At 39.3% G+C, this 17,622-nt stretch overlaps 1 protein-coding gene across 1 annotated transcript; it reads left to right on the forward strand.

Moving 5' to 3' along the window:
- The first annotated feature begins 375 nt into the window (after nt 1-375).
- Nucleotides 376-5,288, forward strand: LOC144891785 (uncharacterized). Its single transcript, XM_078776198.1, has 2 exons — nt 376-475; nt 3,994-5,288. The coding sequence occupies exon 2, from the start codon at nt 4,129-4,131 to the stop codon at nt 4,555-4,557; it is 429 nt and encodes a 142-aa protein (XP_078632324.1). The 5' UTR covers nt 376-475; nt 3,994-4,128; the 3' UTR covers nt 4,558-5,288.
- The last annotated feature ends 12,334 nt before the right edge of the window (nt 5,289-17,622 follow it).

Consider the following 17,622-nt stretch of genomic DNA (forward strand, 5'->3'; position numbering starts at 1 on the left):
TTTGCTATTTTGATATTTGAATTTTGATATTATCATTTATGATATTTTATTATGTATTATTATTAGGATTTTATTGATAAATGTTGATGAATTGATTGAAATTGCATATTTGAATTGATTCTGATTCTGACCCGATTGATCTGATTGATTTTGATCTGATTAATTTAATCTGATCTGATTTTATTTAAATTTAATTTAAACAAGTCAATTGATGGATGAATAAAAAGTGCGGTCTCAAGAACGAAGCTTTGAGACATTTGCAAAACATCAATGTGCAGACAACCTGGGACGATGAGCGAGGTGGTGAGTCTAGTGGTTATTTGTTATATTATGTGGTTATTTTTGTTTGACCCCCCCTTAACAGGACTTACTGATCCAGACTCATCTGCAACACTGATCAGTGAGATTGGGGTGTGGGAAAAGCCACAGAACAGGGAGACTCTCTGGCAGTCACTTGAAGTCATCAATTGCAAAGGTGGAGAGACACTTCCTGGACGATTACGGAGTCGAGCTTATAGGACATAAGCTAGGAAATTGACAGGGGGTACAAGTGTAATTTAAAGTGTAGTCTTGGTAGTTATCTGGTACATTGAGTAAATACTGAGTGTTATTCATATACAGCCAGAATGGGGAATGCAGCTTGTAAGAATACACAAGGACAACCAGATATTCCAAAAAAAGGTACTTGTGCATATTATATGTACGACCGATATGGTGAAGAGGCTATTAGTGAGGTTGAAAATTGGTATTTGTGGACAAAGGGACATGATAAGGAGTTTCCAAGAGATGGTACATTTGAGCGAAATCGATTGGAGAGATTAGGACAAGAATTGAAAGCCAGGAAGCAACATAATTTAACAGTAGACTGGCTTGCATTCCATTATTGGGATATGGAATCCAGGAATAGGGCACAGCAAGGACGTATATTGGACCTAGAACTTAAAATAAAAACGATGCAGGATACATTGGAGGACATAAATGCACAACTGCCCTCGAACATAGGAATAAAAGTGACAGTTGTCCCATCTGATTCCCATTTGTCTCCCCAAAAAGGACGGTACAGAGAATTTTTTCGTGTTTCAGGAGAGAACCAGAGATTGCAGTGGCAACTCAGGGATCTGGAGATGCAGCCTAGAAATACAAGTGAACAGGTGGACAAACCAGCCAATGACAGACATCGATGTTACAAGTGTGGAAATATGGGACACTGGAAACGACGTTGTCCATATTCAAATAGGAAGACTAGTTCATAGAAAAAACCAGGATCAAGGGTACCAGTGCTTACTGGTACCTCAGATAACGTTTAGGCTTTCATTGCTGCAGATCCCAAATGACGACAGGCCTCAACAGATCAAATGCCAACAGACCAACATGAATAATTGTTCCTGCTTCTTGTCTCAAAATTTTTTTCGGAGCAAGAATGAATTTTACTTTTGCTTATTAGCGAATTAATAATTAATTGATTAAATGCCAAAATTGGATTTTTTTGGAACATGAATTAAAAGATCCAGAATTAGAGTTCATTCTGGAAGCCTCATATTTGCCAATTATAGATGGCGTTTTAGGGAGTATTTTGGGTGAAACAATTTTTTACAACAAAACAATTACCAAAGTGTGGAACATTGCTTTGCAAAATTTTTTGGGAACCAAGTGACGAGCATCACATGATCAGCAGGTGGGCATTTTGGACTATTTTTTTGCATGCTGATAGGTCAGTGGTTGACTGACATGTAAATAGATGTATTGTCAAATTGGGATAAATTATTGTGGGACCAAAAAAAGGGTAATTTCAATGTGACATTATAGGGGTTTTCTAAAAACAAATAAACTTTTTGTCTATTTGTGTATTAGCGTTTCTAAAATTAAAGGATAAATTTTACGAAATTGAAATGCAATTGACACCCATCTTGATCTGTTAATGATGGTTCAAATGCAAACAAATATACATAATGCTTGGGTTTGTGTATGTTTGTGCGTCAATGTTTGTGTTTTTTTTTTGGTTTTGTGTGTCAATCTTACTAGAATATCCAGAAAATTCGTAAAATAAAATAGGAATATAATTTGATTATGAACATTATCTCTTTTGTCAAGGGCGATGAAATATACAGATTTGATGTGCTAGGTTATGAGCAGCCATTAATTAATGGTAAAATTGTGAGTAATTTTGGGATTCCATTTTTGATAGAATTTATATGAGAATAACAGCTATTTATGGATAGGAGCTTCATAAACAAAATGAGTACAAAATTAGCCAAATTTGGAAGTGGTCTTACATTGACTTTCCAGAGTACTCTGCTCATGGATTTTTACATATATAAACTTGACCTTTATCAGCATATAAATTGTGCTGTATGTATGGATGTGTCTTAGGCATAGACGATATGGGCAGATAGTAAAGAAAGTTTTGTTGAATTGAACTTGTGAGTTTTAAAACGAAATGCATTGTGAATCTTAAAACCAAGGGGCAGACGTGAACGCGCTGTTATGTTTTTTACACTCAGAACACGATGTTACGTGTACCTGCAACATATTTTGTTACTCTGCCACACCTATATTGGCATACTGGTGACAGTAGTATTCACTAAGTTGCATAGAAATGGAGGAACAACTTTTAAGGGAGTATACAACCACGTATTTGGATATTTTCTACAAAAGTAGGGGTTTCAATGAGTGGTAGCTGTACACATGGGATTTATCAAATTAAGTTATGCAGTTTAAACAAAGTTACTGGTAAACAGAAGGGAAATGGATAGTAAATAAATTCTTCAATGCTGGGTAAATTTAATGAGATATTACAAAGACTTATAAGAGCTACTGTTCTTCCTTATAGCAGTGGGAAAAGAGTGAATTAGAACCAAATGAATCTATAAATGAATGTGATAGGGATAATATCCTCAATTTGTGTTACTTATTTGATTGTGGGTAAAGGAATTATTTTATCGTAATGGATTGATAACAGCAGCCTGCAATGTCCTGAGAGTGTGCATCCATGTAATTAGAAATCCCAGATTTGTTTTTACAAACAACATTTGGTAGAGGTCTTATGTCGACGAGCACTTACTTGGTAGATAAAAAAGGTACTGCATGTTGGCAGCCACTTTTGCGGCCATTTAGGCCAAACACATTGAGAGAAAATTGTCGTTCAATACGTAATTTACACATGGCTATTTGTAAAAGGGAAGTTGTTGCGATGGGAAACATTTCTGAAGGTTTATTAAAATGTTATAATATGACATGTGTCAAGGCAAACTATTGGATGGGAAAATTAGATCTGGTTATAGAATGAATTTGCTGACCCTTTGAAGTTAATTCTTTGAAATTGATTGTTTTACTAGTATTTTGAGTTCACATTGGAAATAGTTTGGTAGAGCTTTGTTAAAACCTATGGTTGTGGTATTTTGGAACGAATTCACAGATCATAGGAAGTTGATAACAATAGAAATAAATATGGACCCCGGGAAATAGGGGCATCAGAATAAGGCAAATAATCAGATTTATGTTACATATTAAGGGATTTTTCTTTAGTCACATTTTAAGAAGTTTGTTAGTTTGGTATATAATGTTGAATGTCATTGACATAAATGAGGGCATAACAACTTGTTGTGCACTATGTCCGTTTTACACGATCGATGAACTCATATCACCACAAGTAACACTGTTAAAGAAAAAAAAAAAGCGGGGAGGACTATGCTAATAACACATTAGGCATAGTTTGCTTGTTTGCAAGAATTGTTGGGAATTAGATATTCCTGTTTGTGATTTAAATCATATAATCATTATTAATGCATTTATTTTCTTTGAGTTGAGTTACAACACCTGCATGTGTTTAATTTTTGAATTATATGAACCTGAAAGCAATTGTGGATGCTATTCTTAGTTTTAGTAGTGTAAAACACATGTCTGAGTTGAATATTATTCGTGTGAAGTTGTTATAAAATATAGTGATTTCATGTTACAATGTACCCCATCTGATTCAATCTGTGTGGAGAGCAGATATAAATGTGGCTAAGTAAAGGAAAGACAAGACCACATCCCAAATGGAGTGATAACGACATCTGGGAAGAAGTTTGAAAAAGGAAAATTTGTGAAAATGAAGTTAATCTTGGCATACACCCTCTTTCTCAAAGAATGATGAAGAAATGCTCCTTTGGAAGATGGATGTTTACCTTCACCAAGGGAAAATTATGTGACCATTTGTCTGGGTCACACTGCAACATATGGAAAAGGGCGATCACTTACTTGTGTTCAAATACCTCGAACAGTCATCACATCAGCAATTGCAGGACGACGATATTTTACCTGCAACGTTTACGGGATACGGTGACGTGTGTCATTACTTCACCAACTTCCGGGGAGCCAGCATGGAGCTGCAAGCGAACGACTGCCTTTTCCTTCACAACAGCTGTGCACGATTCTGCTGTGTGCTCCTGGTATGGACCATGGACAACTGAGTACCATGGTCCCAACATCATCATTGCGGATGCATCCGGCATCCCTGCTCCACATCTTGTTGACAAATCAACATCACATCAATACTTGCTCCATGCTCACGATTAGTGAGGAGGCAAGTCAACTACAACTGGATGGAGGCCTTGTTCAAATCTACTATGGCTCACAGCAAGAGTGGCAAGGATGCTGCATGGAGAGCAGGGTCAGTCTTTGACTCTGCCCAGTTATCACAACAGCAGAAAATCCTATGCAAATAGTGAAGGTGTGATGAAGACAACAGGAGAAAATGTTTTATGCTGAAATTCCAAACACAAGTGATCCGCCCCTTTTTTCAAACAAAGAAAGTCAATATTTGATTAAAGGCAAATATTTTGCCAAATGTTGCAGATGCTTCATTATTTTGATGAACTGAAATTATTGCGTTTTGGTGAAGGTGAAATGTTTTGTGATCTTTATGCAAATGAGTTGAATTGAATTATCAACATAGAAAGAGTCAATGAACAAGGAAATGTATTGTGATCAAAATTCTTCCAGAATGACGGTGTATGCCTTAGGAAATTGAATTACAAGATTAGTGGTTTGAATATTTAATGTGGTAATGTTTAGATTAATGGTTAATATAAACATAAAAGAAAAAACTGGGGATTGTTGGGGATTAAATATTCATATTGACAATATTGCTAGAATATATATCAATGTAATCTTGTTTAAAGTGGAATTATGTTTTACTTTACGAATGAGCAAAAGAGCATAGAGCTAGCATTAACATGTGGTCAGGAGAGTTAATTTCAGACAAGAATGTGTAACGCTCTTGGACCGCCACCTGTCGATCATTAATAGCCTATGTTCAGGGCACTGCGCATACGCTGCAAATTCTCCTTCAGCAGGTCAGAGTATTTGACCTCTTGAAACAGAAATAAGTATTTGCTGGCCGAGAGAGCCAAATAAGGTTTTGGATAAGGAACACCCTGCATGCTCTGCAACATCAAAGGAGTTTGGGGCTTTAAAACCAGGAGAAAGTTGCGAGCAGGGAGGAGAGTGGACTGGGAGAGTGAACTGAAGAGGAGTGAAAACTGAAGACCAGTTGAACTGATCAACCAACTGGAGACTGGTCAACAACTGAACGAGCTTCAAAAGACCTACAGACCGAGCTTCAACCGAGACCGACCGAGCTTCAACAAACTCTGGAACAAAGACTCATTAAAGATCTCGGCTTAGTATACAACAAATTCTCAAAAGTGAATAAAACATTGGTTTTGCTAAAACGAGTTTCTGAAGTTTCTGAAGTAGAACAGTAGTTAAAATTATTATTCTACAATGGGGAACTTCCATACCATCTGTAACTTCATGTCGAGCATTGGGAAAATGTTTGGAGATGCAGGCCTTCGGGATGTAGCTGTTGAGTCAGGAGTAATCGCTGAAGGTTCCATCAACAGGGTTCTGGAAGGCAAGCAATACAACCGTGCTGTGCGACTCCACAAGTTGATGTACGAGGCACTAATGCGCATCATTTGGAAGGGCTTCCAGGTGTGGATAGAAAGCAATCATCCTGACAAGGAACCCCAGATTCGAAGCACTGACCTCAAAATTCGCAGCATCAAGGAGGATGTTTGCCACGAGACTCTCGCTGCTGCTCTCGATGATGATTCATGTGTACAGAGCTTTGACATGTTCGCGAAATACCTACATTTTCTGCGAACCAAACATTGAGACCTGGCTCGCTTCTGGATGATGTATATTGATATGGTAGAGACCCTGCTGGGGTTGATTCGTGCGGATAGAGAAGGCGACTGGATGCTTCACTTGGCTTGTGTCAGAAGAGTGATCCCTTGGTGTTTCGCAATGAACAAGGTGAACTATGCTAGATATCTACCAGTGTACTATGCACAGATGACGCAACTCCACGAAACATGCCCCGAGTTGTACAGGCATTTCAATCAAGGCTACTTCTCCGTACAGCTTAGACCAGGGAATCCATTTGCCAGAATCGCTGTTGATCAGACAACAGAAGAAACAGTAAACAAAGATACGCAAACAGCTGGAGGAACACGAGGTTTTAGTCTTCGACAAGGGGCTGTGTCACGATACTATCTAACTGCAGAAAATCGGGCTACTGCACTGAGGCAACTACGAGAAACTATCCTTGTGAATGGCAGCGACACATCTCACGCCAAGCACCCTGACTTGTCTACTTCTCGCATCAAACGTGATGAGTCTGGCGTCACAGCTATCTGTGATCTACTGGAAAATGACTGGACCAATCCATTCGCCGATGATCCGTCATGTCTTCTCAGTATATCTACCGGAGCGGCTGCGAGGGAGGACGTTTCTAATGACCTACTCAACACCCTGCAAAAGGGGGAAGCGGCGTATCAAAGCTTCCAGAAACGTCTTGAAGAGGGAACAGGCTTTCATGACACATTGAACAAGCTAAACTTGAAGACCTTTGGTAAGATCAAGCAGAAAGTTGTGAAGGGCACAAACAAGGAGATCGTCCTGAGAGCTGACAGACAACTGTTTGCCACCATGATACTCATCGCCAAGACAAGGAACCTCGACATGCAACTTGTCCTTTGTCACCCACTAGGGCCGTTACCATGGTCTTTGGCAAACGTTGATGGGTCAATGAAAAAAACGAACAAAGCTGCACTTGCGAAACACATGGAAGGTCTTGTGGAACCAGCCGAGAACGTTGACAAGCGAAGTGCAACAATAATTGATGCGATGGCTCTCATACAAAAGATGCATGGCGAGAACGACACGTTCGAAGAACTATCTGACCGCATCCTTGCTGCAGCGCTTCACGCTGGTCAAGGCAGTGAGCGCATTGATGTTGTCTTTGACACATACACAGAAGAATCCATCAAAGCAGCTGAGCGTGTGAACCGCGGTTCAAATGAAGGCATCAGTTTCAGCGAGATCAGACCCGCACACAAAATCATGAACTGGCGGCGTCTCCTTGCTTGCAGCCAGACAAAGGAGAAACTGGTTGTGTTTCTGGCGGAGTCGTGGAAACATGAAACAAATCGCGAAAAGCTAGGCAACAGAACACTGTATGTCACCTGTGGTGAAAAATGTCTGGTACTGACCCGCGATAGGTGGAAGTTGGTGCAAGCACTCGAATGTAGCCACGAGGAAGCAGACACGCGTATGTTTCTCCACGCAAAGCACGCCGCTACCCACTACAAGACGATCATCTTAGTGGCAGATGACACCGACGTTCTGATCATCAGTCTTCATCTCAGCAGAACCATCGATAGTCAGCTCTTCATCAGACGAGGAACAAAGGTTCGAGTCAGAATGATCGACGTTGGAAAGTTGGCTGCGGTATTGGGGTCTGGAGTTTGCAGTGCATTGCCAGGGCTTCATGCATAGAGCGGGTGTGACACTGTGAGTGCTCTGGCTAGCCAAGGAAAGATAAAGGCTTTGAAGCTTGTGCAAGCGAATGAGCTGTATCTTCAAGCATTCACAGATCTGGGATCTTCGTGGAATGTACCAACAGACGTCTTCAATAGCATTCAGGCCTTCACGTGTCAGCTGTACGCCAAGAACACGAAGATCGTCGGTGTTAATTCGCTCCGTTATCACATGTTCTGTGCAAAGAAGGGCCAGATCGAATCTGGACAATTGCCGCCTTGTGAAGACTCCTTGATGCAGCATACGCTTAGGGCCAACTATCAGGCGGCTATCTGGCGACGCAGCCTTGAAAACCTACGAGACGTCCCAACACCATCAGCAGGACATGGTTGGGAACTCGATGATGGCGGTTCGCTCACAATCCGATGGATGGCGGGTCTACCAGCTCCAGATGTCGTCTTGAATCTCATCTCATGCACATGCAGAAGGACGTGTCGACCGTCAGATTGCTCCTGCATACTGAATGGGTTGAAGTGCACTGTTGTGTGTAAGCTGCAGGGATGCTCCAACATGGTGCAGGATGATGCTATCGTGGCTCAGGATGCCAATGACTCTGATGGCGACTCTGATGATTAACTTTGTGTGCACTGTATATTGTATAGCATATGTTGTTCTCTATTATAATGCAGGCCAAATTGCCTGAAAATCTTTATAGACAGATAAACGGTTTAGCAAAATGTATAATTTGGAAGATCATACCGGTGTTATTTGACTAAAACATGACATGTTCAATGATACCTCCGCTTGCTTATTAGGAATATACATCGTATGGTGTTAAAATCAGCTCCATACGTCTTTCCAAACTCTAGTAATGAATAATTAATATAATTGGCGGCCATTTTGAAATCCAAGATGGCCACCAAAGTGCAGATTTCCTATGTAACAATTTCCGCCTGCTTATTAGATATCGTATGGTGTTAAAATCCTCTCCGTACGACATTCCTAACTTGCGTTATCGTCAGAATAGATAATGCCAGCGGCGGCCTAAGTCATTTTATGCCTCTTTACATTTATTTGTTGTAAACTCGTGGTGGATGATATGTTTTAGTTTTTGAGTTATTTTTATAGACAGATAAACGGTGTAGCACAATGCATAATTTGGAAAATCATACCAGTGTTGTTTCACTAAAAAAAGTACAAGTCTAATAATAAAATATTGAAAAAGATATGATTTTTTTTCGATAATTGATTTTTATAATAATTAATCTAAAACAAAATGCTTCATATTATTTTTTATTTAGACGGTACACATCGGACGTATATTTAGTCGTCAACCGCACATCGATAGCTAGTATAGAAGTCCAGATACACGTGCAACAATGTACCCCACCAAATGGGCATTTTCGAGCTGGGTGGTTTCAAAGATGGCGTCCATCCGGGCACTAAGCTACCGTTCTCAGATGTCCATCACACCTTTTCTGACACTTGAGACATTGGTCTAATGGAAAATCATAATGAGAATTACTCCCCCCGCCGGAGCATTCACTTCAAAATATGGCCGGTTGGCTCAAGGACTATTAGTGGCTGCAAAGAAAATTTGTGGAGACCAGGCAAAATGGGGAAATATGTCAGATATGACCCTAGGACAGGACGGTGATTCATCAATTGACATGAGGTACGAACCAGAGGTGACGACCGATGAGAGTCGATCTCAGTCAATGGATGGACCTGTCCTGACATCATTGGGGAAACCGCTTATGCAAGGAGTCATTCAAAATGATTAATTTGATTTATTGATGAATATTGATGAATTAATTGAAATTGAATAAATTTAACTGAATAAATTGAACTGAATAAATTGAATTGAATATATTGATTGTTTGATTGATGAAAATGCGGTCTCAAGAAAGAAGCTTTGATATCTTTGTGAGATATTATCAATGTGGAGACAACCTGGGAAAATTGAGCAAGGTGGTGAGTTTATATACAGATATATATGTGCGGTTACCATTGTGTGATTTCCCCGTCAAACAGAGCGGACACCTGAGGATTCACCCATTTCTTACTGACCCTCCGGCTCATCTGCAAATACTGATCTGTGAGATTGGATTGTGCAAAAGCCACAGCTGAGGGAGATTCTCTGGAAATCACCGTGTGAACAGGTGGAGAGATCCTTCCTGGAGGTACGAGTGAAGCTTTAGAGGAACCTGGAACAAGCTACAACACATCCAACGCTACTTTGATAAAAGGCAGAATGGGAAATGGAGCCTGCAAGAATACACAAGGACAACCAGAAATTCCACAAAAAGGTACTTGTACACATCATATGTACGACCATTATGGTGCCGAAGCTATAAGGCAGGTCGAGAATTGGTATTTGTGGACAAAGGGACATGATGAGGAGTTTCCAAGAGATGGTACATTTGAGCGAAGTCGATTGGAAAGATTGGAACAAAGATTGAAAGCCAGGAAGAGACAGAATCTAACGGTAGACTGGCTTGCATTCCATCTTTGGGATGGTGAATCCAGACAACGGGAACAGCAAGAACGGATAACGGATCTAGAATTTAAAATAAAAAGGATACAGGATACAGTGGAGGAGACAAATGCACAACTGCCCTCGAAATTAGGAATGAAAGTGACAGTTGTCCCATCAGATTTCCAGTTGTCTCCCCAAAAAAGGACGGTACAGAGAATTTTTTCGTGTTTCAGGAGATAACGAGAGATTGCAGTGGCAACTCAGGGATGTAGAGATGCAGCCCAGCAATACAAGTGCACAGGTGCACAGATCAGACAACGACAGAAACCGGTGTTTCAAGTGTGGACGGATGGGACATTGGAAAAGAGGATGTCCATATACCAAAAGGAAGACAAGTTAATAGGGTAAACCAAGATCAAGGGTACCAGTGCTGACCGATACCTCAGACAATGATTAGGCCTTCATTGTGACAAATCCCAAATGACGATTGGCCTCAACAAATTAGATTACTGGACAAACATGAATAACTGTCGATGATTCTTGGGTCTGAAAAGTTTTCGGAGCAAGAATTATTCATTTTTTCTTTTGCTTGTAAGCTAGTAATTAATTGATCACATGCCGAAATTGGATCTTTTATGTTGGGCACACAATTTTAAATTTACAAAGTTGGAACAATTGCTTTGCAAATTTTTGAAACCAAGTGACAAGGGTCACATCATGATCAGGTGGGAATTTCGGACTAGTGTTCCGCATGATTGATAAGTCAGTGGTCGACTGACATGTAAATGGGTGTGTAGTCAAATTTGGATAAATTATTGTGGGAACTGAAAGGGTAATTTCAATGTGACATCATAGGGGTTTTCTAAGAATAAACTTTTTGGTCCATTTGTGTATTAGCATTTCTAAAATTGAAGGACAAATTTTATGAAATTGAAATAAAATTGACACCCATCTTGATCTGTAAATAATAGTTCCAACGCAAACAAATACGCATAATGCATGTGTGTGTGTATTTTTGTGTGTCAATGTTCGTGTTTGTTATTGTTTTGTGTATCAATCTTACAAGATTGTTGACACCGACAGTGTGCCTGTCTGGAAATGGATAGTTTTATGTGGATGGGATTGAATATGCAGAGAATCCGTAAAATAAAAAAAATAAAAAATTTGATTATGAACATTATCTCTTTTGTCAAGGGAGATGGAATATAAAGATTTGATGTGCTGGGTTATGAGCAGCCATTAATTAATATTAAAATTGTGAGTAATTTGGGGATTCCATTTTGATAGAATTTATATGAGAATAACAGCTATTTATGGATATGAGCTTCATCTATCTATAATTCCAGTAATCTCTGTGTGTATGTGTGTGTGTATGTATGCGACAACGATTTCTCGACAACTACCGGTCCGATATACTTGAAACTTGCCAGGTATATTGCTGGGGACCCGAGGATGTGCCTTTTCAAGGTTTGAAATTAATCGGACAAGTACTTACCGAGCTATGGCGATTTAGCCGTTCGCCGTTCGCTTTGGCGTTGCGAATGGACCAAACCATTGCATGTAAATAGAGGGGGGGTTCTGTGGTCGATGCGAATGGACCAAACCATTCATGTAAATAGAGGGGGGGGATTGTCACTGTACTCGCAAGCCGTTCGCCGTTCGCTTTGGCGTTGCGAATGGACCAAAACATTTCATGTAAATAGAGGGGGGGGATATAATTTTAGATAGATATATAGTACGGGCATATATATAGTACGGGCATGCCCTAGTAAAAAAGAAATGAGGGAGTACAAAATTAGCCAAATTTGGGAGAGGTCTTACACTGACTTCCCAGAATACTCTGCTCACGGATTTTTATATATATATATATATATATATATATATATATATATATATATATATATATATATATATATATAAACTTGAATTTTATCAGCATATAAATTGTGCTGTATGTATGGATGTGTATTAGGCATAGATGATATGGGAAAATAGTAAAGAAAATCTTGCTGATTTGAACTATTGTGAGTTTTAAAACGGAATGCATTGTGAATCTTAAACCAAGGGGCAGACATGAATGCGCTGTTACGTTATTTATACTCAGAACGCGATGTCACGTGTACCTGCAACATATTTGTTAAACTCGCACACCTATATTGGCATACTGGTGTCAGTAGTACTCACTGGGTGCATAGAAATGGATGAGCAACAGTTAAGGGGGTTTAAAATAAAAACACTTACTTGGATATTTTCTACAAAAGTATGGGTTTCAATAAGTGGTAGCTGTACACATGGGATTCATCAAATTAAGTTTTGGAGTTCAAACAAAGTCACTGGTTAACAGATGGGAATGGATAGTAAATAAATTCTTCGATGCTGGGTAAATGAAGTGAGATATTACAAAGACTTATGAGAGCTATTGTTCTTCCTTGCAGCAGTGGGAGAAAATTTAGATCCAACATAATGAATCTATAAATGAATGTGATAGGGATAATATCCTCAATTTGTACTAATTATTTGATTGTGGGTAAAGGAATTAATTTATCGTAGTGGATTGTTAACAAGCAGCCTGAAATGTCCTGAGAGTGTGCATCCATGTAATCAGAAATCCCAGATTTGTTTTTACAAACAACATTTTGGTAGAGATCTTATGTGGACGAATACTTGCTTGGTAGATAAAAACGGTACTGCATGTTGGCAGCCACTTCGGTGGCCATTTAGGCCGAACAAATAGGGAGAAACTGTAATTGAATATGTAATTTACAGATGAGTATTTGGGAAGTAAAAAGGGAATTTATTGATTTGGGAGACATTTTTCGAAGGTTTATTAAAGTGTTGCAATATGACATTTGGCAAGGAAAATTATTGGATGGGAAAATTAGATCTGTTTATAAAATGAGTTTGTTGACCCATTGAAGTTAATTCTTTGAATTGTTGTTTAATTAGCATTTTGAGTTCAAATTGGAAATAGTTTGGTAGAGCTTTGGTTAAAACCTTTGGTTGCAGTGTTTTGGAACAAATTGATAAACCGTAGGAGATTGATAAGAATAGAAACAAATATGGACCTAAAATAGAAAGATTGTTATGATGATATGAATAATACCGAGATTAAAAGAATGAATCAAGTGATGTTGCAAATGAATAGTGAATACAGTAGAATTAAGATAATGGCATAACGACAATGTTATGAGTTGTGTCAATTACAATATCAGTGAACTCATATCACCACGAGTGACACACTGTTAGGAAAAAAAGAGGGAAAAGAAAAAGTGGAGAGGAATTATGGTAATAATACATTATGCTTAATTTGTTGGTTTGGAAAAATTGTTGTTGGGAATTAGGTATTCCCGTTTGTGATTGTAATCATATACAATTTATTTTCTTAGAGTAGTGCTAAAATACCTGCATGAGTTAATATTTGAACTATATTAACCTGAAAGCAATTGTGGATGCTATTCTTAGTTTAGTAATAAAATACATACCTGATTGAATATTATTTGTGTGACGCATATAAATGAATATAACTTTTGTGTTAAGGAAAAACAACAAATTGTTGAATGTGAAACTGTCGGAAGATATACATGATTATGCTGATTTCATGGTAAGATGTACCCTATCTGATTCAGTGTGTGTGGAAAGCAGATTCAGATGTGACTGAGCATAAGGATAAGACGAGATCACATTTTGGAGGGATTGCTAACGGAATTGGGAAGAAGTTCGAGAAAGAAAATTTGTGGCTAAAAAAATGAAGTTAATCATGGCATACACCCTCTTTCTCAAAGAATGATGAAGACATTCTCCCGTGTAACTTGGAGATGAATGCTTACCTTCACCAAGGAAATTTATGTGACCATTTGCCTGGATCACACTGCAACATATGAAAGAAAGGCGATCACTTACTCTTGTTCGAAGGCTTCGAACATTCACCACATCAGAAGTTGCAGGACAACGACATTTTACCTGCAACCTCTGTGAAATGCGGGGACATATGTTATTACTTCACCAACGTCCGGGGAACCAGCATGGAGCTGCAAAAAAACGGCTGTACCCTTGTCACAACAGCTGTGCACGATTCTGCTGGTTGCTCCTGGTAAGGACCATGAATGACCTGAACACCATGGTCCCAACATCATTGTGGATGCATCCGGCATCCCTGTTCCACATCTTGCTGGCCAATCAACGTCACACCAATACTTGCTGCTCACTCACAATGAGGGAGGAGGCAAGTCGACTACAACTGGGTGAAGGCCTTGTTCAGGAATTACTATGGTTTACAGCAAAAAGTGGCAAGAATGCTACAAGGAGAGCAGGGTCAGTCTATGACTCCGCAATGTTACCACAACAGCGAAATCCTACACGAAGTAGTGCAGGAGCTATGAAGACATTAGGAGAAAATGTTTCATACCAGGATTCAAACACAAGTGATCAGCCCTTCCTTTCAAACAAAGTCAACATTTGTGTGGAGGCAAACGTTTTTGCCAGATGGTGCAGATGCTTTACAAAACTTGAAAATGAAGTGAAATTGTTGTATCTTGGTGATGGTGAAGTGTTGTTTTGAAAATATATTTGTGATGCAAATGCAATAGATTGAACGATATGGAAGGAGTCAATGACCAACAAAATGTTTTGTGATTCTTGCAGGATGACGGTGTATGCCCAAGGGAATTTGATTACCAAAGTGATTGATTATTTACTTATACTTGTAATGATGTTTACTTGTAGTGATTGATTGTTTACTTATATTGATGTTTAGATTAATGGTTAATATAAACAAAAACAAAAAAATGAGGGAATTGTGGAAGTGTAACTCAGTGTAACTTATTAATTAACACTGGTAACGAAGCAGATACATTTTACCTGCAAACTCTGTGAAAGACGAGTTCGTAAATGAGTGTCAGGAATGTGCCCGAACATGATAATCTCTTGTCCACCTGGTCACAGCCCCTGGCTGGAGCACCCCCCTATCGTTTGGTAAACGGAACTCACAGCAGGAGGGGAGCGAGCTGATGCCAGGACTTGGTGCATGCATGACCTCGGGGCATTAGCGGAGAAAGGATTAACGTTCAGCGGACAGGGGATTAAGTCCAGTTTGCCCATATAAACGAGAGCAAACGTTGAGTCAAGGAGACTGGAGAGCAGAAGCTCTGACCGACAGAACGGACGAGGACTCATCATCAGACCCTCTGCCCGACGGGAGTGGCGGAGGAACATCGGCCGAACGAGAAGGACCATGTGAAAAGAGTTAACCTGGTCCATTGAATTAAGCGGTATTATTTGGTAATTGGAATGAAGTGAATAACCAGTTAATAAACCAGACCTTTTGTAAAACCTGTGTCCGGTCATTGGAGTCTTGAGTCTCCCCCAATTACTTCCCCTACACTGCTAAGGAAGTATCTTATGATAGCCCTTCTCTTTCGCTTTCTGAGTGTCCCCATTTTGTTCATTAAGACAAGAATGCCAGCATGCGATTCACATTTTTCATCCTCAACATCAGAATTATCATCTTCCGGAATATTGTCCAAGTTGTTGTCTTTCTTGTTACCCCGATTATAAATGTCATAGTCACTTGTGAACTCTGCCAAGGTCAATTTGTCAAGTGATGCTGGCCTGTTTTCATAATATTGCACGATATTTGGGTAGAATATGTCGTCATTGTCACCAAGATCTTCAATGTTTGCTTTTAGCAGGCCGTCTCTTTTAGCAGGTGGAGCAGTGTTTATAAACTTCTGTTTCCTTGAGAAGGCACACATTTTGTATCCAAAAAGACGGTATATGAGTTCCTGGAGTGACACTTCTCTTGTATCATCAAGTACCTTCCCCAGCTTCTTAAGTTTCACATCTTTTGAGTCTTCACTTCGAGATGATTGCTCCTCAATTGCTTGAAGCAACTTGCTTTGTCCAGTCTCGGCTTTCAGTATATATGCACAGCAATACTCTGCAACACTGTAAGGATCACTCACAGCTTGAAAGTCCATATGTGCATTGTCTGCTTCTAATAGGCTTGGATTGAAGTTATTAATGAAAACATCTTGGCATGAGCGTTTGTGAAAAACTTGCAACTTTCTTTTGGTAACAGTCGACCTTAGAGCCTCTAGGTAGACCTCATATGGCATGCCTAACCTATCCAACGTTTCAGGAAAACTCATGGCGAAGAACTTTGAGCGACATTCAGAACCATATGTTTGTCTCAAGATGTATTTCTTTATCTTGGTGGCATTGACTTTAGCTGTCTTTATATTTTCAACAGGTGTATCTTTGGAAAATGCCTCGAGCACTGTTGTCCTCATTATGGGATATTTGGGGAAACCAAAGCGACATACTGGTAAAAGGAGCTCCTCACCTTTCTCTTTTCCATCTAGTGCACCATGACCTTCTGTCTCTTTTATTGTTATTAATTTCTGACCTTTCTTCTCACAGGTAAAAGTATGGTTATGTGTTTGGTATTTTGCTATTAGATTATTAATACCAGCGTTGTCTGATTTAGTTTCCTTTGTTGTCTTAATTATGCTGTCAATGAAGGTTAGGAAACTCTCTTTTGAGGACTCACTGTTCACATCAACAGCTGGTGGAGGATTACCTGCCTCATCAGCCAACCAGAGCACACAATGGGCATGCGCACTTCCTCTTTGCTGAAATTCAATTCTGTAAAAATAGTCAACTACCTTGTACTTTCCTAAGCTACTAGGTTTCTGTAATGCCTGCAAAAGTGTTCTAAACCTTGCATCGAAATGGTGGACAACATCTACTGGGTATTTCTTGAGAAGCATATACTTCTGTTTTTTGCTCAAGCCTTCAACTTCCTGGGTTGCCACGTGTTTATTCTGTTCCTTTTCTAATAAATGCCTTCATTAGTTCTATCCAGTTGAGCTCATTTGCACTATTTGTGTAAAAGATATGAGGAGTCCCCAATTGACGAAGCATGGCAAAAAGCTTTTTCTTATTCTCTTGGAAATAGAGTGCTGTACCTCTCACATTTTTAAAAGCCTTAAAGCCCAAGTCTGTTCTTTCCATGTATGCCCTGTCCATGTCCTTGATAGATTGCTTTGTATATTTAGTTCTATCCATTTTGGTTTTTCTGAAGAATGTTACACGCGATCTCTTTATTTCAAGTGCTTCTTTGACATGATGTAAGAAGCAAATATACAAATAATCATTACTGTATCGGCGGTCTATTCCATTAAGCCTTTGTTTGATGTAATTGCTAAACATAACCCCTTTGTCTACATATGTTGATAAGTAGCCTCCAATACCATGAGGAAACAAATGAGGGAAAGCTTTTTCCTCAATGTTAACAACATCTTTCCAGTTTACAAATTTACCTTCTGCAGTCGGTGCCA

The sequence above is a fragment of the Myxine glutinosa genome, chromosome 4, assembly GCF_964187855.1.
Source record: "Myxine glutinosa chromosome 4, kmMyxGlut1.1, whole genome shotgun sequence".
Classification (NCBI taxonomy): Eukaryota; Metazoa; Chordata; class Myxini; order Myxiniformes; family Myxinidae; genus Myxine; species Myxine glutinosa.

What these genes read in the sequence shown, in the direction of transcription:
- LOC144891785 (XM_078776198.1), top strand. Translation starts at nt 4,129, where the DNA reads ATGATGAAGAAATGCTCCTTTGGAAGATGGATGTTTACCTTCACCAAG.